The sequence below is a fragment of the Haliotis rufescens genome, unplaced genomic scaffold, assembly GCF_023055435.1.
Source record: "Haliotis rufescens isolate VD_foot unplaced genomic scaffold, xgHalRufe1.0.p SCAF_44, whole genome shotgun sequence".
NCBI classification, from domain to species: domain Eukaryota; kingdom Metazoa; phylum Mollusca; class Gastropoda; order Lepetellida; family Haliotidae; genus Haliotis; species Haliotis rufescens.
Genome location: NW_025964157.1, coordinates 1,072,431 through 1,096,509, shown reverse-complemented (window position 1 = coordinate 1,096,509; position 24,079 = coordinate 1,072,431). Strand labels below are relative to the sequence as shown.

The 24,079-nt window shown below is 43.3% G+C and overlaps 1 protein-coding gene across 1 annotated transcript in view; it reads left to right on the top strand.

The window, feature by feature from the left end:
• LOC124136035 (GRIP1-associated protein 1-like) overlaps positions 1 to 24,079 on the top strand; it is a 97,433-nt gene that overhangs the window by 43,476 nt on the left and 29,878 nt on the right. The window contains exon 28 of the mRNA XM_048383101.1: positions 5,315 to 5,475. Coding sequence (XP_048239058.1) covers positions 5,315 to 5,475 — 161 coding nt within the window. The remainder of the gene's footprint in view (positions 1 to 5,314; positions 5,476 to 24,079) is intronic.

The following is a 24,079-nucleotide window of genomic DNA, read 5'->3' as shown; positions in this document are numbered from 1 at the left end:
CCCAATTTGTATAAAATTTATTTGGTTCATATTTTTGAAAATTATATCGTAAGCAAGTGTTTTTGAATCTCTATCGAATAGTGATGATACAACATGTCAGTGTCACAAACACATGCAAAGGCAAATCAACTGTTCATCTTGAAATACATGGGAACATACCGTACAAGTCAAAAAAGGGAATTGTAAAAGGGCATAATTTTGTCAATGATGCATCAAATTTGGAAATGTTCTCCACATGCATCATAAAATGTTTTGAAAGCTTTGCTGAGGCCTTGAATGGTATAGGGACGGTCGGGTAGCCTAGTGGTTAAAGCGTTCGCTCGTCTCGCCGAGGACCCGGGTTCGATTCCCGATATGGGTACAATGTGTTAAGCCCATTTCTGGTGACCCCCACCGTGATATTGCTGGAATATTGCTAAAAGCGGCCTAAAACCATACTCACTCACTCACTTGAATGGTATAACCTGGACCCCTCTAGATCCGGGGTAGAATAGGCCTTCAGCAACCCATGCTTACCGTAAAAGGCGACTACGCTTGATGTAAGAGGTGACTAACAGGCTCGCTGACTTGTTTGATGCATGTCATCGTATCCCAGGTGCGTGGATTGATGCTTATGATGTCAGTCATTGGATGGTCTGGTTCAGACTTGATTTTTTACAGACCGCCGTCATATAGCTGGAATATTGCTGAGTGCGGTGTTAAACAACAAACAAACAAACAATTGTAACCTGGATCAAACAACAGGCAAGTCGTTTACTTGTTTAGCTGGGTTTATGCATATATTTGACATGGATTGCACTTGGTAACATGAAAACCTGTATTATTACACAACAGCTAACTGCAGACCTAAGGGAAGTATAAAGAGCTTACAAACGCTTTTGATGTTTGGAGTTGAATTCAAATACTGGATGAAAATCTGGAGTGATGCATACTTTCAATCTAATCATCCCAGCATTGACATACATAACATTACTTATTTATGGGTGATCATCGAATATTTTATCATCTTCCATTCTGTTTTTTTCTTTCAAGTCTTATTTCAGAGGATATGCCTTACTCATTGAACTTTGTCTTAAGGCAAATTGCAGGTCATAAATACCTGTTTGTAGTTTTCCTTTTCAGAAAATGTACTCCTATAGGGTTGATGAGGACGCTTTCTATTAAGATTTATCAGAAAATCTTTTTTCAGTTTTTGTGATTTAGGATTTGGAGTTATTTTCAGAAACTAATAGTCTGCAGAGCATTTGCAATTGATTAAGACCGACCTGCGTGTACCCAGAATATTCTTGAGCTATAGTAGAGTTTGATTGTGATAAACGTCTAATTTTCCATGATTCTCGTCGCCATTCTATGGCTGGTGTAGTGCTGTAGGGGAAGACTGTGGGTCAACTCATTAGGTGGACAAGACTCAGATTAATTCATTTTGATGTCTTCCATTTTTATTTGCATGTTTGACTGGACTATAATTGTAACAAATGCTTGATGTCCTTGATGACATTTTCTGCGGAAAGGTTAATGTCATTTTCTCCATGTAATCAATAGAGGTAAGTTGACACAGGAATTCAACTATAATTGGTATATTCTGTATTGTAGTTAGGGCTCCCTTTTGGATGAAGTAATGAGATGTATTTTATGCTTCAAGTGAGCTGGTAGATGAGGCTAAGAGTTTCTCTTTCCTGTAATGACTGCCTCAATAGAGTGGATAGAGCATCTGAACAGAGAGTGGAATGTTGGTGGTTCGATCCCTGGACACATCATACCAAAAGACGTTAAAAGATGGTACTTGTTGTTGCCCTGCCTGGTGCTAGGCATGATGAGGTTAAAACAAGGACTGGTCGGCTTGGAGTCAGTATACTGTGTCTGAGTGGTGTATTCATGTTAAACTGCGGCATGATATCTCAGTAGGCTAGCACTATGAAACCAGCATTAGTCCTGGCTAGTACAAGCACACACACACATGTTGCAAGTGCAATAATCTTGATCACAATTTTCAACCCCATTTCACCTCACCTCACCATCTTTGCTGTTTCTTGTCTGTAGCATTTTGTCCATGCTGCTTGAGTTAAGTATATATTACTGAAATATGTAGAGTGACAGGGGGGGGGGGGGGGTATTTTCACGAGTGGCATAGCCACACATGAAAATATCTCCTTTCACCCCTTTCGTGAAATCCATTTTTATTATATACTGTTTGTGTAGTTGTCTACCAGAAAAATGAATTATGTCGTAACTAATGTAAATCCTTGAAATGTAAATTCTCCCTACCAACACACAGGGACCTTTCACCACCCCAAATATAAATATAGTTCTGTGTTTGCAAAATTTAAAAAAAAATAAACAAAAGTAACAAAAAATATTTGATGTCAATAAAAAAATTGTCATACATTTGGATATGATTATATACAAAGTCAGCTTCAACCAAAAATATTCTTGAAATCTACAAACCCGTTGGTTGAAGCCAAAGAATACAAGTAAAAGAATGGCTCTTTGCAAAATGAACAGTCTTGATTGATGAGTTAAATGAGAATTTTACAGTTTATGACAAAACATTTTCAAGAAAATAACAAACAGCAAGATGCAATATTAACTCCATAAATCACCGTCTGTCATTATTTTGCCATGTGAACTAAGGTAACTAACGTAAATAGGAAGTCAACAGTTTTTGAACGGGCGAGACACTTATGATAAAGGAAAATAATTATTGGGGAGGTAACTCTTGTAAGACAATTGTCCCATCAAAGTGTTATGTTCACTTCAGTGAAATATTAAGTGTTATGTTCACTGCAATGAAAATATCACTTTTCACAACTCATGTCAGGGGGCAGGGGTGGCCCAGTCGTCTAAGGCGCCGCAATTCGCTGTGCAGGGCTGCGTCCCTTGGGCACACCAGAAACCTATGATTGTGGGTTCGAATCCCGGTTCGCCCCAATTATGTTTCTAGGTTTGTCAGCACCATACCCGTGCTCGTGGGTTTCACCGAAGTGGTAAACGTCTGAGACCTGCATCACTTCGGGCTTTCCTCCCACATAAAGCTGACAGGCCGCGATATAACTGGAATAGTGTAAAAAGCGGTAAAACCCAACTCACTCACTCACTCACTCTAAAAGGGGCGGTGGGGTAGCCTAGTGGTTATCAAAATGTCCTCCTTCAACTTTCCCTGCTAAATCAGAGAAAAGAAGAAACAAAACTTTATTAACTGAAGCAACCGGTAATTGAAGATGTGCAGAATAGAGAAATGACTAGCAAACTACTTCATCTGCAGTTGACATTCACACTATGCGTCTTCAAAGTTCCAAAGTTAACATCGCCGATTTTCATACTTGCCCAAGGGCAACTAAGTTATATCTTCTCACTTTATTTTCATGGGTCGTGCAAGTTGGACATACTAATTGAACAGCCCCGTATCAGTGAAATACAAGTCACCTCCACAACGCCATAACATTAGTTATGACTATAACAACATTCATTGGGACATTTTTAATTTCAATTTGAGAATTTGTGCTGACAATTGCTGCAGACATAGGGCCAAATATCAGTCTCTGCACAGGTGTGTATAGGGGCGGTGGGGTAGCCTTGTGGTTTGAGTGTTCACTCGCCATGCCGAAGACCCGTGTCCGATTCCCCACATGGGTACAATGTGTGAAGCCCATTTCTGGTTTCCCCAACTGTGATATTACTTCTTTGATAGGCATTTAGAAGTTGGAGTACTAAGTGAGGATAAGAATTTATGGATAAGTAATAAAGAAGTTGTTCATCCATAAATTCTTATCCTTACTTAGCTGTGATATTGCTGGAATATTGCTAAAAGCAGCGTAAAACCATACTCACAGGTCTGTATGCTGGTAAATCTCTGTGTTTCTCCTAGGTGTGTTTAGGTGTATGGCTCTCTTTCAGCGAATAAACTCAGAGTTAGTTGAGCAGCTAGGAGCCTGATCCTATTTTTAAGAATTTGATTTTGAAGTGTACCGTATATGACCGCGGATAAGCCGACCCCGTAGATAAGCCGAGGTGTTAATTTGACCATTGAAATACGAAAGAAAATGATATGACCCGCAGATAAGCCGAATCAGGAATTGAAAGACAAAAAACACTGCGAAGTCGGACTGCAAGACATGTGCCGGTACTCGCAAATATTCAAAAATATAAGATGAAAAACGTTGTAATTATATTGAAAAAGTCATTATTATTTCTAAAAAAGATTTAACAAACCAGTCATCCACTTTCATAATGTGGGAAGCTGTTTCTCGTGGTTTTTTTTAGTCTCATAATGATCGTTATATGTTGCCATCAACAACCAAGCGCCATTTTGTGAATCGGTGTATATAGAATTATGAACCCGTGAGAAAATATATCAGCTGGCGCGAAGACTCGCAGTTTGAATTCAGCATCGTAAGCATGGCGTTTTTGTTTAAAACTCATGATGAAAATGTCAGTCTGTAAAAATATACCAACTTTTATAACCCCCTTTACACCACTATTGTATGTTAATCCAATTGAATTAAATAAACTATCATACTATGAACACATTGAATGACCATCACTTACTCACAGGCTTCTCCAGTTTATTAAACTAATCTCTCGAAAACAAAGGAATTAAGCCCCTGCTCCCAACACGATCGCTAAGCACCCACAACTTGAAAATGTTTGTGTAAACAACATGACAATACCAATCGGCCCGTTATTATCAATGCTCATTTCCTTGTGTACCGTGTTGCTTTAAACAACAGGAAGCAATCACAGTGGTCACCGTTCGTGACGTCACAGGTAACAGCTGATCACATGTTTTTGCAAATGGCGAACGGAATAACTTGCCGATACAGTTGTTTATTTGCCTCTTTCAATAAAGGTAGACACTTGTTCACTATCAATTTATGAACTTTGCAAAACGTACGTAATAGCTATTGGCGATTTTATCTGGGGATTATATATTATAGCTGTGAATTACATATATTGTTACATGTAAAGATTGTGGAGTTTACGAAGAACGATAAACTTTGAACATTCAATTGAAAACTTATTATCGGAAGGAGTAACATGCATAACATTTTTTTAATAATGACAACATTGGTGTATAATAATAACTTTATTGATAATTTATAAGAATAATGGCTCTAGTCGTGGCAACTTCCAAACTTTCGGGAAGTTGTAATCTATCGGACCGTCATTCAGCCGATGTTCTGACAGATCACGATCTGAAAAATACTATCATGAAAGTGTATCCCGTGGATAAGCCGACCCCTTTCTACAGAATCTTTTTTCTGGTCCTCAAAATTCGGCTTATACGCGGTCATATACGGTATGTTTTGTGTTCCAGATCGCCGCCCATCCCATTCACATAACCATGATGAAAAGCTGTCCCTCAACAAGATCCTGGAGGTGATCAAGAAGGGAGATGATCAGGAACTGAAGGACATGAACAAGAAGCTCCAGCGTATGTTGGAGGAGACACTCACGAAGAACATGCATCTCCAGCAGGTAGGGCTTCTGTCTGTGTACTCTGTCATAACTGTGTGATAACATGCATCTCCAGCAGGTAGGGCTTCTGTCTGTATACTCTGTCATAGCTGTGTGATAACATGCATCTCCTGGAGGTAGGGCTTCTGTCTGTGTACTCTGTGATAGCTGTGTGATAACATGCATCTCCAGCAGGTAGGGCTTCTGTCTGTGTACTCTGTCATAACTGTGTGATAACATGCATCTCCAGCAGGTAGGGCTTCTGTCTGTATACTCTGTCATAGCTGTGTGATAACATGCATCTCCAGCAGGTAGGGCTTCTGTCTGTGTACTCTGTCATAACTGTATAAAAACATGCATCTCCAGCAGGTAGGGCTTCTGTCTGTGTACTCTGTCATAACTGTATGAAAACATGCATCTCCAGCAGGTAGGGCTTCTGTCTGTGTACTCTGTCATAACTGTATAAAAACATGCATCTCCAGCAGGTAGGGCTTCTGTCTGTGTACTCTGTGATAACTGTATGAAAACATGCATCTCCAGCAGGTAGGGCTTCTGTCTGTGTACTCTGTCATAACTGTATGAAAACATGCATCTCCAGCAGGTAGGGCTTCTGTCTGTGTACTCTGTGATAACTGTGTGATAACATGCATCTCCTGGAGGTAGGGCTTCTGTCTGTGTACTCTGTGATAACTGTGTGATAACATGCATCTCCTGGAGGTAGGACTTCTGTCTGTATACTCTGTTATAGCTGTGTGACAACATGCATCTCCAGCAGGTAGGGCTTCTGTCTGTGTACTCTGTGATAACTGTGTGAAAACATGCATCTCCAGCAGGTAGGGCTTCTGTCTGTATACTCTGTGATAACTCTGTGATAACATGCATCTCCAGCAGGTAGGGCTTCTGCCTGTATACTCTGTGATAACTGTGTGATAACATGCATCTCCTGGAGGTAGGGCTTCTGTCTGTATACTCTGTGATAACTGTATGAAAACATGCATCTCCAGCAGGTAGGGCTTCTGTCTGTATACTCTGTGATAACTATGAGAAAACATGCATCTCCTGGAGGTAGGGCTTCTGTCTGTGTACTCTGTCATAACTGTATGAAAACATGCATCTCCAGCAGGTAGGGCTTCTGTCTGTATACTCTGTGATAACTGTGTGATAACATGCATCTCCAGCAGGTAGGGCTTCTGTCTGTGTACTCTGTGATAACTGTGTGAAAACATGCATCTCCAGCAGGTAGGGCTTCTGTCTGTGTACTCTGTGATAACTGTGTGAAAACATGCATCTCCAGCAGGTAGGGCTTCTGTCTGTGTACTCTGTCATAACTGTGTGATAACATGCATCTCCAGCAGGTAGGGCTTCTGTCTGTGTACTCTGTGATAACTGTGTGAAAACATGCATCTCCAGCAGGTAGGGCTTCTGTCTGTGTACTCTGTCATAACTGTATGATAACATGCATCCCCAGCAGGTAGGGCTTCTGTCTGTATACTCTGTGATAACTATGAGAAAACATGCATCTCCTGGAGGTAGGGCTTCTGTCTGTATACTCTGTGATAACTGTGTGATAACATGCATCTCCAGCAGGTAGGGCTTCTGTCTGTATACTCTGTGATAACTGTGTGATAACATGCATCTCCTGGAGGTAGGGCTTCTGTCTGTATACTCTGTGATAACTGTGTGATAACATGCATCTCCTGGAGGTAGGACTTGCGTCTGTCAATCTAGTAATTGACATCATGAGCACTGATCCTTGCAATTGGGATAGGATGACATACCCGTGAAAAGGGTCAGAAAAGGTCTTCAGCAACCCATTTTGCAGTAAATGGTGACTATGCTTGTCGTAAGAGTTGGGTGATCAGACTCGCTGACTTGCTTGATGCATGTCATCGTATCCCAATTGCATAGATAGATGCTCATGATGTCAATCAATGGATTGTCTGGTCCTGACTTGATTGTTTACAGACCACAGTGATAAAGATGGAATATTGCCTAGTGCGGCAATAAACAAATAAACAAACAACAAAGATGACATGCATCAACCAAGTCCCTAAACCTGACCACCCGATCCATTTGGTTGCCTCTAACAACCAACATAGGTTGCTGGGGACCAATTCTAACTCAGAGTCTTCGTAAATCTCATTATGTCTATTATCAGTTATTTTGGGCAGAGTTGCACATGAGATCAATGCTAGACATGTTTCTTGTTATGCCGAAGATAAACTACGTTATTTTACATGCCCAGTTTCTGTTAAATAATCTCAAAGAGCTGAAGAAAGAAGTCCTTCAAAGCGTGGAACACCATCAATAAAAATGTCTGGTTTTGAATTCAGTTGTTTCTTTTGAAAAACGGTTTTCTTGTTTGACAGTCTTAGAAGGTATTATAGATGACTTGTTAAATTGAATGGGACTTCTTCAAGGAGCCCTTTTTACTCTTGATAAGTGGATATCAATTACTTGAAAAAGGTGTAGGCATGGAACAATTTAAGTGTAAAATAGCCAGAAACAAGATTAGGTATTTCCCAGCAGTTCAATCGATTGATTCAGTTGAGTCATCTCACCTTTAATAGAGAGTATTATTCAAACAAGGAGATTTTTCAGTGAGAGGGAATTTAAGTCGGAGAAGAGTGTGATTTTTTTCAACATCACACGCAGAATAAGTGACAAGAGAGGCAAGTTACACAAATCTGGCGTGATCAGTTCGGACCACTAGCGCCACGTTGAGATGATGATGACACGAGTTGGAGGCTGTCTATTGCCATCTCGGCACTTGTTCATTGTAATTACACCATTGGATGAATCTAGTTTCGTTTATTTGCTCCCCAATTCTACATGGTAGAGATCTGTAGGTCCTGACAGCCTTCTTGGAATTAGTGTTTACTGTGAGAGGAAGAGTGGCCCTAATAATGGCTATGTGCTCATAATGCCTGCCAGAATGTCTCGTGAACGTCCAATATAAATTGTCCTTCATTCTATCATGCCCTTTGACAGTCAGTCACTCCTACCAAGGCTATCAAGCACAATGTACAGGAATGCTGCCTCAAAATAGATCCTTGATCAATACCAAGTTATTGAAAAGCGAGCTCATGGAAAGTGAAAAAAGCAAAGACATATCACAATCAGTTTAACTGCCTTTACCACAGGCCGTTGAAATCTGATTGACTCTGAGTTGACGGAGCAGGAAGAGTTTGCATCTTGAAGTGAATTTCTTGTTTCTGTAGGAGAGCTTGTGTACGCAGTGTGATGTCTTAATAAAATTTAATCTGGGAATGGGGTGAGTTTACGTCATAGACTCACAGTTTGACATTTAGAGCGGTATATCCCTATCATTTCTCATGGTAAAATCTGATACAGGTACGAAAAGCTGGTGAAAAAATGTAGTTCATTTAATTTCGAATATATCTTCTAAGGAGATAACGTCAAATGCTATGGTCATGTATCTCTTCTGTTTTTTTCTGAAAGGGGAAAAAATCACCCAAGGGTTTGAATCACACAATGGGTCCACAAAAAATGTAATCTTGTACATATTGATGAAACATTTGGATATTTTGGTATTTAATGACGTTATGTGGTTATGAAGTTTTATGTTATGATTATGAAATTTTCACACCTGTGAAGATCTGGGGTAGAATAGTTCTTCAACAACCCATGCTTGTCGTAAAAGGCGACTATGCTTGTCGTAATAGGCGACTAACGGGACCGGGTGGTCAGACTCGCTGCCTTGGTTGATGCATATTATCGAATCACAATTGCGAGGATCGATGCTCATGATGTCAGTCACTAAATTGTCTGGTCCAGACTTGATTATTTACAGACTGCTGTCATATAGCTCGAATATTGATGAGTGCGGCGTTAAACAACAGACAAACAAACATATCTGATTATCCCTATCAAAACTTGAGTAGTATAGATTGGGTGGTCTACCTCTGTGACTTGTCTGATTAAAGGTCACCTCACATCTATCATGTTGCTCACTCTTTCAGTCACAGGTTTGCCTGGCCCAGATTCAATTATTTACAGACTACTGTCAATAGTTAGTGTATTGCCGATTGTGTTAAACAATATTCACCACGATAAAATATGGTGTGCATTCTTTGTAAATCCATGGAATTATACAAAATGTTCATAATGGTTATACATTAATAACTCTAAAAACGCAAAATCATTTTGAAGTCAAATCTGGCTTGAATCCCGGTTCACACCTATGTTTCTAGGTTTGTCAGCACCATACCCATGCTCATGAGTTTCACCAAAGTGGAAAATGTCTTAGACCTGCATAACTTCAGGCTTTCCTCCCACCTGCCGTAATATAACTGGAATACTGTTCAAAGCAGTGTTAAACACAACTCACTCACTCACTCACCTCACTCACTGAAGTCGTCTTCACAGGCTGCTTATTTTGTCATGAACACACAAAAAAGTAGACAACAATATGGAACAGTGGCGTGAAACAGCGCAATAATGCAACTCAAGATCTGCTCTTTCTATTGTCACACAATCAATCATGAAACATCACTCTAATAGTGGGCATGGCATATTTTATTGGTTTATTTAGGCATAAACTTAAAAAAAATAATTTAACATTTGCTTCATTTCTTAATATAACTTGTTCCTCTCATCGCTTGTCAAAATTTGCAAAATATTTTCACCCTTGATTAAACTAGAAAATGTTTACAGGCCATGCAGAGAGATAACATAGATTGACAAGATTAGCCAAGCATCTTCAGATTGCACTGGATAATATTTATGAACTGAAATAATACTTTGATAGAGCTGGGAAATTCTTGTTGTGAGTTGTAGAATTTATGATTGAGTTCTATGAGTTGTTATGTTAGGCCAGTCAGGGTCATTGATATGTTGCAAATATATGTAAATATTTGGCATTGCCATAGCAACAGGTAATGAGGGGAACAGTTTGATCAAGTGTAAGAACATATCACTTTAAGGAGGGGAAATGTCCCTGTCGAAATTTCTTCATTTGTCCCTAAATACTGATGCTGAGTTCAAGTGATGTGTAGACGAAATGGGCACTTAGCGAGGCTGTATTCATGGACTGCCGTCACAACGGGGGAACTGGTCGGAGATAAGTACTCTATTGTAATTGCAATGAATCCTTACTAATTCTTTTCACACAAACGGGCTGTAGCATGAACTCCATGAGAAGTATCTGGGGGGTAATTGACACAGGGTTCTACTGACTGTCCTCGCGATATGTTCCCTAAACAGTCATGATTTTGATGAAGTATTTGCTGTTCGTGACTGTTGATTTATGCTCCTTGTGGGATATTTCTAAGATAAAATAAGATATTTATTGCTAAAACATTCCATTATCAAACATAAGCAATATAGTTAACATACACACAATCACAGAGCTACAGACAAGCTGTGTATTTGCGTAAAATACCCCCGCCAAAAAATGTTTAAAACCCAATTCCTTTCTATTAACTTGCGTACAGAAATGAATGCATTAAATGAAAAACTCAAATTATAAAAACAGCATGCGTAAATACCCAAAGAAGCTTTTTCAGCATGGGTACAACAGAGTTAATTTCCGAACACAATTACGAGCTAGTTTACTTTCCAATCAAGCCTATTGTAGAACCGTTAGACACATCTAAAACATTATTTTGTTTGTTTTACATTTCAAAATGTTTACTCATTTTGGGACAAACCCAATAAGAGTGATGAATAGATGAGTGAAAAATATTGGTTACCCAATGAAAAATGAAATAACCCAATTAAAATAGAAACCTTTGAGTAAAAACTCAATTGCTCCAAAAGTTATCTGGAGCTCTGCAATCAATATTTATAAATATACATGTAGCATTTAGAGCATATTCACAACAGAAGTAAGAGAAACAGAATACATGCTATGTATAGACATCTTGCATCACAATGGTGAAAGACTTTTGTCTTTTATGTGCAAACACACATACATGCCTATTTGTTAGACATGTGATTTGGTACGTTATTGTCTTAGATTGTAAACAAGCATGGTGTCATGTTATTTATGGAGTTGGCATAATTTGCTAAAATGTATACAATTACAAAATGTTCCCCAATTTGTCTGTAGTATTAACAATTATTCTCTAGTACTTTATGTTGAAGAGATCTTTGATGATTATGTTTGGCACAGTGTAATATATAATGTTTCAATATCTGTAATCTGACTGTGGTGTCTGTACTGTGAGTTGTGTGATCTACCGATCACTTCACACATGATTTCGCTGAAATTAATGTCAACATATTGAATGAAATTTTGAAAAAAATCAATAAAACATATAACAATCATAAGTCCAGATGTACAATGAACACGTTTTTGTAACCAGATAGTATGATAATGGGATTTTTTGCGTACTTTAGTACAGATTTGTTGATTTGTATTTCCGTTGTTACATGCTCGCGGATATCAGCTGATAATCAATAATTATGTTTTTTGGAGACGGGGGAAAAAAAATTGTGACAGGGTAAAACTTGAGTTTATTAAAAATGTTAGAAAATTTTGGGAACCATGCGTTAACACTGTATATCACACAAGTGAAAACATTTGCAAAACAGACCCTAATGTTAAGTCTTCACCTTACCATTTCTCCTCCACATCCCTCCTTGCCCACTGCCAACCCTCACCCCCACCCTCTCTACCCTACATCCCTCCTTGCCCACTGCCAACCCTCACCCCCACCCTCTCTACCCCTACATCCCTCCTTGTCCACTACCAACCCCACCCTCTCTACCTCTACATCCCTCCTTGTCCACTACCAACCCTCACCCTCTCTACCCTACATCCCTCCTTGTCCACTACCAACCCTCACCCTCACCCTCTCTACCCTACATCCCTCTTTGTCCACTACCAACCCCCACCCTCACCCTCTCTACCCTACATCCCTCTTTGTCCACTACCAACCCCCACCCTCACCCTCTCTACCCCTACATCCCTCTTTGTCCACTACCAACCCCCACCCTCACCCTTTCTACCCCTACATCCCTCCTTGTCCACTACCAACCCCCACCCTCACCCTCTCTACCCTACATCCCTCTTTGTCCACTACCAACCCCCACCCTCACCCTCTCTACCCCTACATCCCTCTTTGTCCACTACCAACCCCCACCCTCACCCTTTCTACCCCTACATCCCTCCTTGTCCACTACCAACCCTCACCCTCACCCTCTCTACCCCTACATCCCTCTTTGTCCACTACCAACCCCCACCCTCACCCTCTCTACCCCTACATCCCTCTTTGTCCACTACCAACCCCCACCCTCACCCTCTCTACCCCTACATCCCTCCTTGTCCACTACCAACCCTCACCCTCTCTACCCTACATCCCTCCTTGTCCACTACCAACCCTCACCCTCTCTACCCCTACATCCCTCCTTGTCCACTACCAACCCTCACCCTCTCTACCCTACATCCCTCCTTGTCCACTACCAACCCTCACCCTCTCTACCCTACATCCCTCCTTGTCCACTACCAACCCTCACCCTCTCTACCCTACATCCCTCCTTGTCCACTACCAACCCTCACCCTCTCTACCCCTACATCCCTCCTTGTCCACTACCAACCCTCACCCCCACCCTCTCTACCCTACATCCCTCCATGTCCACTACCAACCCTCACCCTCTCTACCCAACATCCCTCCTTGTCCACTACCAACCCTCACCCTCACCCTTTCTACCCTACATCCCTCCTTGTCCACTACCAACCCTCACCCTCTCTACCCTACATCCCTCCTTGTCCACTACCAACCCCCACCCTCACCCTCTCTACCCCTACATCCCTCTTTGTCCACTACCAACCCCCACCCTCACCCTCTCTACCCCTACATCCCTCCTTGTCCACTACCAACCCTCACCCTCTCTACCCTACATCCCTCCTTGTCCACTACCAACCCTCACCCTCTCTACCCCTACATCCCTCCTTGTCCACTACCAACCCTCACCCCCACCCTCTCTACCCTACATCCCTCCATGTCCACTACCAACCCTCACCCTCTCTACCCAACATCCCTCCTTGTCCACTACCAACCCTCACCCTCACCCTTTCTACCCTACATCCCTCCTTGTCCACTACCAACCCTCACCCTCTCTACCCTACATCCCTCCTTGTCCACTACCAACCCCCACCCTCACCCTCTCTACCCCTACATCCCTCTTTGTCCACTACCAACCCCCACCCTCACCCTCTCTACCCCTACATCCCTCCTTGTCCACTACCAACCCTCACCCTCTCTACCCTACATCCCTCCTTGTCCACTACCAACCCTCACCCTCTCTACCCCTACATCCCTCTTTGTCCACTACCAACCCCCACCCTCACCCTCTCTACCCCTACATCCCTCCTTGTCCACTACCAACCCTCACCCTCTCTACCCCTACATCCCTCCTTGTCCACTACCAACCCTCACCCTCTCTACCCTACATCCCTCCATGTCCACTACCAACCCTCACCCTCTCTACCCAACATCCCTCCTTGTCCACTACCAACCCTCACCCTCACCCTTTCTACCCTACATCCCTCCTTGTCCACTACCAACCCTCACCCTCTCTACCCTACATCCCTCCTTGTCCACTACCAACCCTCACCCTCTCTACCCCTACATCCCTCCTTGTCCACTACCAACCCTCACCCTCTCTACCCAACATCCCTCCTTGTCCACTACCAACCCTCACCCTCTCTACCCTACATCCCTCCTTGTCCACCACCAACCCCCACCCTCACCCTCTCCATATCTACATCCCTCCTTGCCCACTACCAACCCTCACCCTCCCTACCCTACATCCCTCCTTGTCCACCACCAACCCTCACCCTCACCCTCCCTACCCAACATCCCTCCTTGTCCACTACCAACCCCCACCCTCACCCTCTCCATATCTACATCCCTCCTTGCCCACTACCAACCCTCACCCTCCCTACCCAACATCCCTCCTTGTCCACCACCAACCCCCACCCTCACCCTCTCCATATCTACATCCCTCCTTGCCCACTACCAACCCTCACCCTCCCTACCCTACATCCCTCCTTGTCCACCACCAACCCTCACCCTCACCCTCCCTACCCAACATCCCTCCTTGTCCACCACCAACCCCCACCCTCACCCTCTCCATATCTACATCCCTCCTTGCCCACTACCAACCCCCACCCTCTCTACCCTACATCCCTCCTTGCCCACTACCAACCCTCACCCTCTCTACCCTACATCCCTCCTTGTCCACCACCAACCCTCACCCTCTCTACCCTACATCCCTCCTTGTCCACCACCAACCCCCACCCTCTCTACCCCTACATCTCTCCTTGTCCACTACCACCCTCTACGCTCACCCTCCCTCTACATCCTTCCTTGTCCACTATCAACCCTCACCCTCACCCTCTCTACCCTACATCCCTCCTTGTCCACCACCAACCCCCACCCTCTCTACCCCTACATCTCTCCTTGTCCACTACCACCCTCTACGCTCACCCTCCCTCTACATCCTTCCTTGTCCACTATCAACCCTCACCCTCACCCTCCCTACCCTACATCCCTCCTTGTCCACCATCAACCCCCACCCTCTCTACCCCTACATCTCTCCTTGTCCACTACCACCCTCTACGCTCACCCTCTCTACCACTACATCCCTCCTTGTCCACTACCAACCCCCACCCTCACCCTCTCTACCCTACATCCCTCCTTGTCCACTATCAACCCCCACCCTCTCTACCCAACATCCCTCCTTGTCCACTACCAACCCTCACCCTCTCTACCCCTACATCCCTCCTTGTCCACTACCAACCCTCACCCTCTCTACCCTACATCCCTCCTTGTCCACTACCAACCCTCACCCTCTCTACCCAACATCCCTCCTTGTCCACTACCAACCCTCACCCTCACCCTTTCTACCCTACATCCCTCCTTGTCCACTACCAACCCTCACCCTCTCTACCCTACATCCCTCCTTGTCCACTACCAACCCTCACCCCCACCCTCTCTACCCCTACATCCCTCCTTGTCCACTACCAACCCTCACCCTCACCCTTTCTACCCCTACATCCCTCCTTGTCCACTACCAACCCTCACCCTCACCCTCTCTACCCTACATCCCTCCTTGTCCACTACCAACCCTCACCCTCTCTACCCAACATCCCTCCTTGTCCACTACCAACCCCCACCCTCTCTACCCTACATCCCTCCTTGTCCACCACCAACCCCCACCCTCTCTACCCCTACATCTCTCCTTGTCCACTACCAACCCTCACCCCCACCCTCCCTACCCTACATCCCTCCTTGTCCACTACCAACCCCCACCCTCACCCTCTCCATATCTACATCCCTCCTTGCCCACTACCAACCCTCACCCTCTCTACCCTACATCCCTCCTTGTCCACTACCAACCCCCACCCTCACCCTCTCCATATCTACATCCCTCCTTGTCCACTACCAACCCCCACCCTCTCTACCCTACATCCCTCCTTGTCCACCACCAACCCCCACCCTCTCTACCCCTACATCTCTCCTTGTCCACTATCAACCCTCACCCCCACCCTCCCTACCCTACATCCCTCCTTGTCCACCACCAACCCCCACCCTCTCTACCCCTACATCTCTCCTTGTCCACTACCAACCCTCACCCCCACCCTCCCTACCCTACATCCCTCCTTGTCCACCACCAACCCTCACCCTCTCTACCCAACATCCCTCCTTGTCCACTACCAACCCTCACCCTCACCCTTTCTACCCTACATCCCTCCTTGTCCACTACCAACCCTCACCCTCTCTACCCTACATCCCTCCTTGTCCACTACCAACCCTCACCCCCACCCTCTCTACCCCTACATCCCTCCTTGTCCACTACCAACCCTCACCCTCACCCTTTCTACCCCTACATCCCTCCTTGTCCACTACCAACCCTCACCCTCACCCTCTCTACCCTACATCCCTCCTTGTCCACTACCAACCCTCACCCTCACCCTCTCCATATCTACATCCCTCCTTGCCCACTACCAACCCTCACCCTCCCTACCCTACATCCCTCCTTGTCCACCACCAACCCCCACCCTCCCTACCCTACATCCCTCCTTGTCCACCACCAACCCCCACCCTCTCTACCCTACATCTCTCCTTGTCCACTACCAACCCTCACCCTCCCTACCCTACATCCCTCCTTGTCCACCACCAACCCCCACCCTCTCTACCCTACATCCCTCCTTGTCCACCACCAACCCTCACCCTCTCTACCCTACATCCCTCCTTGTCCACCACCAACCCTCACCCTCCCTACCCTACATCCCTCCTTGTCCACCACCAACCCCCACCCTCTCTACCCCTACATCTCTCCTTGTCCACTACCACCCTCTACGCTCACCCTCCCTCTACATCCTTCCTTGTCCACTATCAACCCTCACCCTCACCCTCTCTACCCTACATCCCTTCTTATCCACCACCAACCCCCACCCTCACCCTCTCTACCCTACATCTCTCCTTGTCCACTACCACCCTCTACGCTCACCCTCCCTCTACATCCTTCCTTGTCCACTATCAACCCTCACCCTCACCCTCTCTACCCTACATCCCTCCTTGTCCACCACCAACCCCCACCCTCTCTACCCCTACATCTCTCCTTGTCCACTACCACCCTCTACGCTCACCCTCCCTCTACATCCCTCCTTGTCCACTATCAACCCTCACCCTCACCCTCTCTACCCTACATCCCTTCTTATCCACTACCAACCCCCACCCTCTCTACCCTACATCTCTCCTTGTCCACTACCACCCTCTACGCTCACCCTCCCTCTACATCCTTCCTTGTCCACTATCAACCCTCACCCTCACCCTCTCTACCCTACATCCCTCCTTGTCCACCACCAACCCCCACCCTCTCTACCCCTACATCTCTCCTTGTCCACTACCACCCTCTACGCTCACCCTCCCTCTACATCCCTCCTTGTCCACTATCAACCCTCACCCTCACCCTCTCTACCCTACATCCCTCCTTGTCCACTACCAACCCCCACCCTCTCTACCCTACATCCCTCCTTGTCCACTACCAACCCCCACCCTCTCTACCCTACATCTCTCCTTGTCCACTACCACCCTCTACGCTCACCCTCTCTACCCTACATCTCTCCTTGTCCACTACCACCCTCTACGCTCACCCTCTCTACCCTACATCTCTCCTTGTCCACTACCAACCCTCACCCTCTCTACCCTACATCTCTCCTTGTCCACTACCACCCTCTACGCTCACCCTCTCTACCCTACATCTCTCCTTGTCCACTACCACCCTCTACGCTCACCCTCTCTACCCTACATCTCTCCTTGTCCACTACCACCCTCTACGCTCACCCTCTCTACCCTACATCTCTCCTTGTCCACTACCACCCTCTACGCTCACCCTCTCTACCCTACATCTCTCCTTGTCCACTACCACCCTCTACGCTCACCCTCTCTACCCTACATCTCTCCTTGTCCACTACCACCCTCTACGCTCACCCTCCCTACCCTACATCCCTTCTTATCCACTACCAACCCCCACCCTCACCCATTGCACCTTACATCCCTCCTCATCCTGTCCCCACCCCCTCCTCTCAGCTCCATCACCACATCCTCTTCCACCACAATGTCTCTCCATCTCCCACCCCCTCCCCCATCTCTCTCCCCTGTCTTAGTTACAATGTCTTTGCCTGACAGGCTGACATTTTCCTCACAGAAATCACAGCTCATCTACATACAGGTTGTGAACATGAAACATCCGCTGCTGTCTTGGCTGACTGTCACTCAGTTTGTGCAAGTAATTGATTTGGTTAGGACACTTCTCATCCAGGCTCCCTGTTGCTAAAAGCGTCACAGTAATGCAATCTCCTCTGCAATGAAAGTTAATAACATTTCGTCAAATAGTATTTCTCGTCATGCAATCAATAGCTGTATCACATACCAACTTCAGTAGAGCCAGCCTGTTATATGCTACCAAATTATTATGTCTGAGAATAGCGACAATATAGAGATGAGCTTGATGATGACTGACAAATATCATGGCACTGTTAGGTCTTGTTCACTGTCATATCACCTGTTGAAGCACTGTATTTATGGTGTTCAACAAAAACCTATCTTTACAATACAAATTAAGGGTGGGTTTTTTTCATAGTCATATGGGTATGTGTAAATACGGGAATTAAGTATTAAACATGATATATGGATTATTTTTCCATTTTGCTCTGAATTTTTTTCTCTTTTTTTTTCTTTTTCTTTTTAGAAACAAGGTCACACTGATATTGGATTTAAATGTTGCTTTTTCAAACATGGATATTTAAGAAAATCAAAAAAGTATTTCCTCAAAGATTGATGATTAAAATATTTTGCCTCAGAAAACCTTGAAATTGAAGAATATTTATTCATTAAATATGGCGTGATTCAGTGTCATTTTGCCCTTTTTCTCCCCACTGCCAATGCTTCTGTAAAGCCCAGAAGAGAATGTTGGTCTAATTACCATGCTTATGGAAGGCTGGGGACAGCGTCCAGCACAGTTCATGCCAAGCTGTTTACCTGCTTAATTTGCCCCAATCTCTGTCAGTCCACAGTCCATGTTTCCCCCTAACCCACAGACTGAGGATTTGGTGCCATTAACCAGTGATGTATTGGACAAGTCGAGAAATGATAAATTGTCGCTAACGATGGCCAACACTGGATGTTTGCTCAAAGGGGCAGTTTGTATGCCATCAGCTTTGTCCTGGAAGATTATATCACTTGGCAGACCTTTGAACTGGACATGCATGTTTAAAGTGATGAATTTTACTTCTTGCTCTGTCAATGTCATCAGCTATGGAAATGCAGGAGGATTTAAATGGGGAATAGATGCAAGTGATTATTTTCTGCTTTTCTTCAGGAATTTCCAAACATGGTGGTTTTCATAGACTTTGTTGCAATATCTGTCTCTTAAAAAGATGGAGTCAGTTTAAAATAGCCTTTGATGGGCATTTGGAAGCTGGAAGAGCATGAAGACATTAAACTTTTATGTTTGTTAAAAACATTAAAAAGGTTGTTATCCATAAAAATTCCATGTTTGAGTTAAAAAAGAATCAAAATGTTCTTTGCATTATAATGACAAAGATTGAACCATGTATTTTGGTAATGTGTTTTCTTCAAACAGTTTGTTGGTTTTCAAATTTTCAAAATAGCAGGGATTGTTGCATCTTTACTAGCCTTTGTTTGTTTGTTTGTTTGTTGTTCTGGGGTCAGTGATAAGTAGTAAGGAAACTAATTAATCTATATTCTAGTATCCCTTCGTAAGGAAACCTTTCAGAATAAGGTTAGACAAGCTGACATGGGCTAGTGGGTTTGTGACAATTTGCATCCATGAAAAGGTTAACAATTTCACTTCACAACAGAAAAAAAAAAATTCACTTTTATTTTTCAGATTTTTCATCATTATTATAAAAAAATAATTCTTTGGCTCATATTCAGAACATTGAATATCTGATTAATAATAATACCAGGTCAGAGTTGAAACAAAGATATTCAAACAGTGGAAAATGTTATCTATTGAAACTATATATGAACTATATATTCAATTCAATGATAGAATTAAGTCTGATTGAAAAAGAATAAGTACTGAGATGTATGACAATCTTAAACCTATCTTAACTATGTGATGAAGTGGCATTTTCAAACCGGTTTTTTGGTTTCTGATAGAATTTTCAGCAGAATTTAGTCATAGCATTATGGACTATCTTTAGTCAATCTGTACCCAAATCTTTTGAGTCAGCTGGCTAGGTTTGCCTCTTTGCATCACTTTTAGTAGACTTTACTGTTATGATGCGGATGGCATTGGCTGGACTTGTTAGACAGAATTTTACTAGATGCTGGCTACAGACTTTTGGATTATGTCACAGGTTGGTTAATTAAAATTAATAAATATGATGAAATGTTGTTTGACTTGGACTACAGACAAGTGGACCTGATGGTTTTTCATGTGCCTAGGGACCGACCGTTTGATATTTTGGGGGACTTCAGATTTTAACAAAAATATAACATGTTCCAATTAAAACTAGAAAATGATCATTTGTTCCCAGGCTGTCTCCTTCCTCTTCCTCTCCCAGCCCCCACCCCATGCCTCATACCCTGTGTGTAGTCTTGACCCATGAAGATCCGGGGTAGAATAGGTCTTCAGCAACCCATGCTTGCTGTAACAGGTGACTATGCTTGTCGTAAGAGGCCACTGGTCAGGCTTGCTGACTTGGTTGAAGCATGTCATCGTATCCCAATTACATGGTTTGTCTTGTCCATACTTGATTATTTGCAGACCACCGTCATATAGCTGGATTATTGCTGAGTGCGGCTTTAAACAACAAACAAACGAAATACATGTAGTCTTACATGTTTGGTTGTTTAACATGGCACTTAGCAATATTCCAGCTACATGTATATGATAATATGGTAATCGAGTCTGGACCAGACAATCCATTGATTGATATTGTGACCATAGATCTATGTTGTCGTGATACGATGTCACACAACCCGATCCATTTGGTTCCCTCTTACAACTTGCATAGGTTGCCGTGACCAATTCTAACCTGGAATCCCCATGGGGTTAGTCTTATATGTCAATTCATGTTTACATGAACTGACAGGGAAATCGAAATAAAAATTGTACTTGAATAAATTAGAAGATATTTGAACATGAACTGGTTTGCACCTCTGTTGAGTGTGAAGAAACTGCCTTCATGCGAAGTTGTCTCCCTTAGACTTATCACAGCTTGTACCTGAAGCGCGAAAAACATCATCTTGTGTTGATTAAGATTTATGATGCCATCTAATGTTTTATATATGCAGAGATATTGAAGTCTGAATGACTGAGGGGCAGGAGAACGTGTTGAAAAGGAGTCCAATGATTGATGTCATGAATATTTTTTGAGTTGAATATTTCCGAGAAGGGAATGCCATATTTATGAGTTTGAGTTTGAGTTTTTGAAGTGGTGTAGCAGTTTATCAGATTAATCATACTAAAATGTAACATATAGTACACTCTGTCGGCATAGCTTTAATTTGATCAGTAATATTGTCTCTAAAAACATTTGATTGGAACAAATGCTGTTAATGCATTGATGCATTTCTCTCTGTCCGAAGATATTCTCTTTGTAGAGAGAGCAGTATCGATATCGTGTAACTCATGTTCTGCCAGAAATAGAACTAGAATAAAAACTACATAGCAATGAAATATTGCAGCAGTGGTTATAATGTTCTGTTCAAAATGTGAAAGGGGAGATTTGTAGGGAGACTGTAAGAAGAACCGGCAAGGGGGCTGAATGTGGAAAATGAGTTTGATCGATCTACTGTCAGTGTAGGAGTGAGTGGGTGACATCTTAACATAACCCTAATAGAGAGGGTCAAGGTCTGTGTGCAGAGTCCCACGTGAAGTAGGATGGGTATGTTGTCATGGAGATGGTTGGGTGTGACTGTGATGGTGCAATGTGAGTGCTGGATATGACAGTGATTGTGCATGGTGATTGTTGGATATGACAGTGATTGTGCATGGTGATTGTTGGATATGACAGTGATTGTGCATGGTGATTGTTGGATATGACAGTGATTGTGCATGGTGATTGTTGGATATGATAGTGATTGTGCATGGTGATTGTTGGATATGACAGTGATTGTGCATGGTGATTGTTGGATATGATAGTGATTGTGCATGGTGATTGTTGGATATGACAGTGATTGTGCATGGTGATTGTTGGATATGATAGTGATTGTGCATGGTGATTGTTGGATATGATAGTGATTGTGCATGGTGATTGTTGGATATGACAGTGATTGTGCATGGTGATTGTTGGATATGACAATGATTGTGCATGGTGATTGTTGGATATGATAGTGATTGTGCATGGTGATTGTTGGATATGATAGTGATTGTGCATGGTGATTGTTGGATATGATAGTGATAGTGCATGGTGATTGTTGGATATGATAGTGATTGTGCATGGTGATTGTTGGATATGACAGTGATTGTGCATGGTGATTGTTGGATATGACAATGATTGTGCATGGTGATTGTTGGATATGATAGTGATAGTGCATGGTGATTGTTGGATATGATAGTGGTTGTGCATGGTGATTGTTGGATATGACAGTGATTGTGCATGGTGATTGTTGGATATGACAGTGATTGTGCATGGTGATTGTTGAATATGACAATGATTGTGCATGGTGATTGTTGGATATGATAGTGATTGTGCATGGTGATTGTTGGATATGACAGTGATTGTGCTTGGTGATTGTTGGGTATGACAGTGATTGTGCTTGGTGATTGTTGAATATGACAATGATTGTGCATGGTGATTGTTGGATATGATAGTGATTGTGCATGGTGATTGTTGAATATGACAATGATTGTGCATGGTGATTGTTGGATATGACAATGATTGTGCATGGTGATTGTTGGATATGATAGTGATTGTGCATGGTGATTGTTGGATATGACAATGATTGTGCATGGTGATTGTTGGATATGATAGTGATTGTGCATGGTGATTGTTGGATATGACAATGATTGTGCATGGTGATTGTTGGATATGACAGTGATTGTGCATGGTGATTGTTGGATATGACAGTGATTGTGCATGGTCATTGTTGGATATGATAGTGGTTGTGCATGGTGATTGTTGGATATGATAGTGATTGTACATGGTGATTGTTGGATATGATAGTGATTGTGCATGGTGATTGTTGGATATGACAGTGATTGTGCATGGTCATTGTTGGATATGATAGTGGTTGTGCATGGTGATTGTTGGATATGATAGTGGTTGTGCATGGTGATTGTTGGATATGATAGTGATTGTGCATGGTGATTGTTGGATATGACAGTGATTGTGCATGGTGATTGTTGGATATGACAGTGGTTGTGCATGGTGATTGTTGGATATGATAGTGGTTGTGCATGGTGATTGTTGGTATGCTAGTGATTGTGCTTGGTCATTGTTGGGTATGACAGTGATTGTGCTTGATGATTGTTGGGTATGACAGTGATTGTGCATGGTAATTGTTGGGTATGACAGTGTTTGTGCTTGGTGATTGTTGGGTATGACAGTGATTGTGCTTGGTGATTGTTGGGTATGACAGTGATTGTGCTTGGTGATTGTTGGATATGACAGTGATTGTGCATGGTGATTGTTGGGTATGATAGTGGTTGTGCATGGTGATTGTGGGGTATGGCAGTGATTGTGCATGGTGATTGTTGGATATGACAGTGATTGTGCATGGTGATTGTTGGATATGACAATGATTGTGCATGGTGATTGTTGGGTATGATAGTGGTTGTGCATGGTCATTGTTGGGTATGATAGTGGTTGTGCATGGTGATTGTGGGGTATGACAGTGATTGTGCATGGTGATTGTTGAGTATGACAGTGATTGTGCATGGTGATTGTTGGATAGTATAGTGATTGTGCTTGGTGATTGTTAGGTATGACAGTGAGTGTGCTTGGTGATTGTTAGGTATGACAGTGAGTGTGCGCGGTGATTGTTGGATAGCATAGTGTTTGGTGACAGTATAAACAATTGGCATGGTGTATTAGTAACCAAGGTGAGTCAGGGGATAGTTTAGAAGTGCCTGAAGATAGATGTATACATACGATGTAATGGGGTGGTCCATC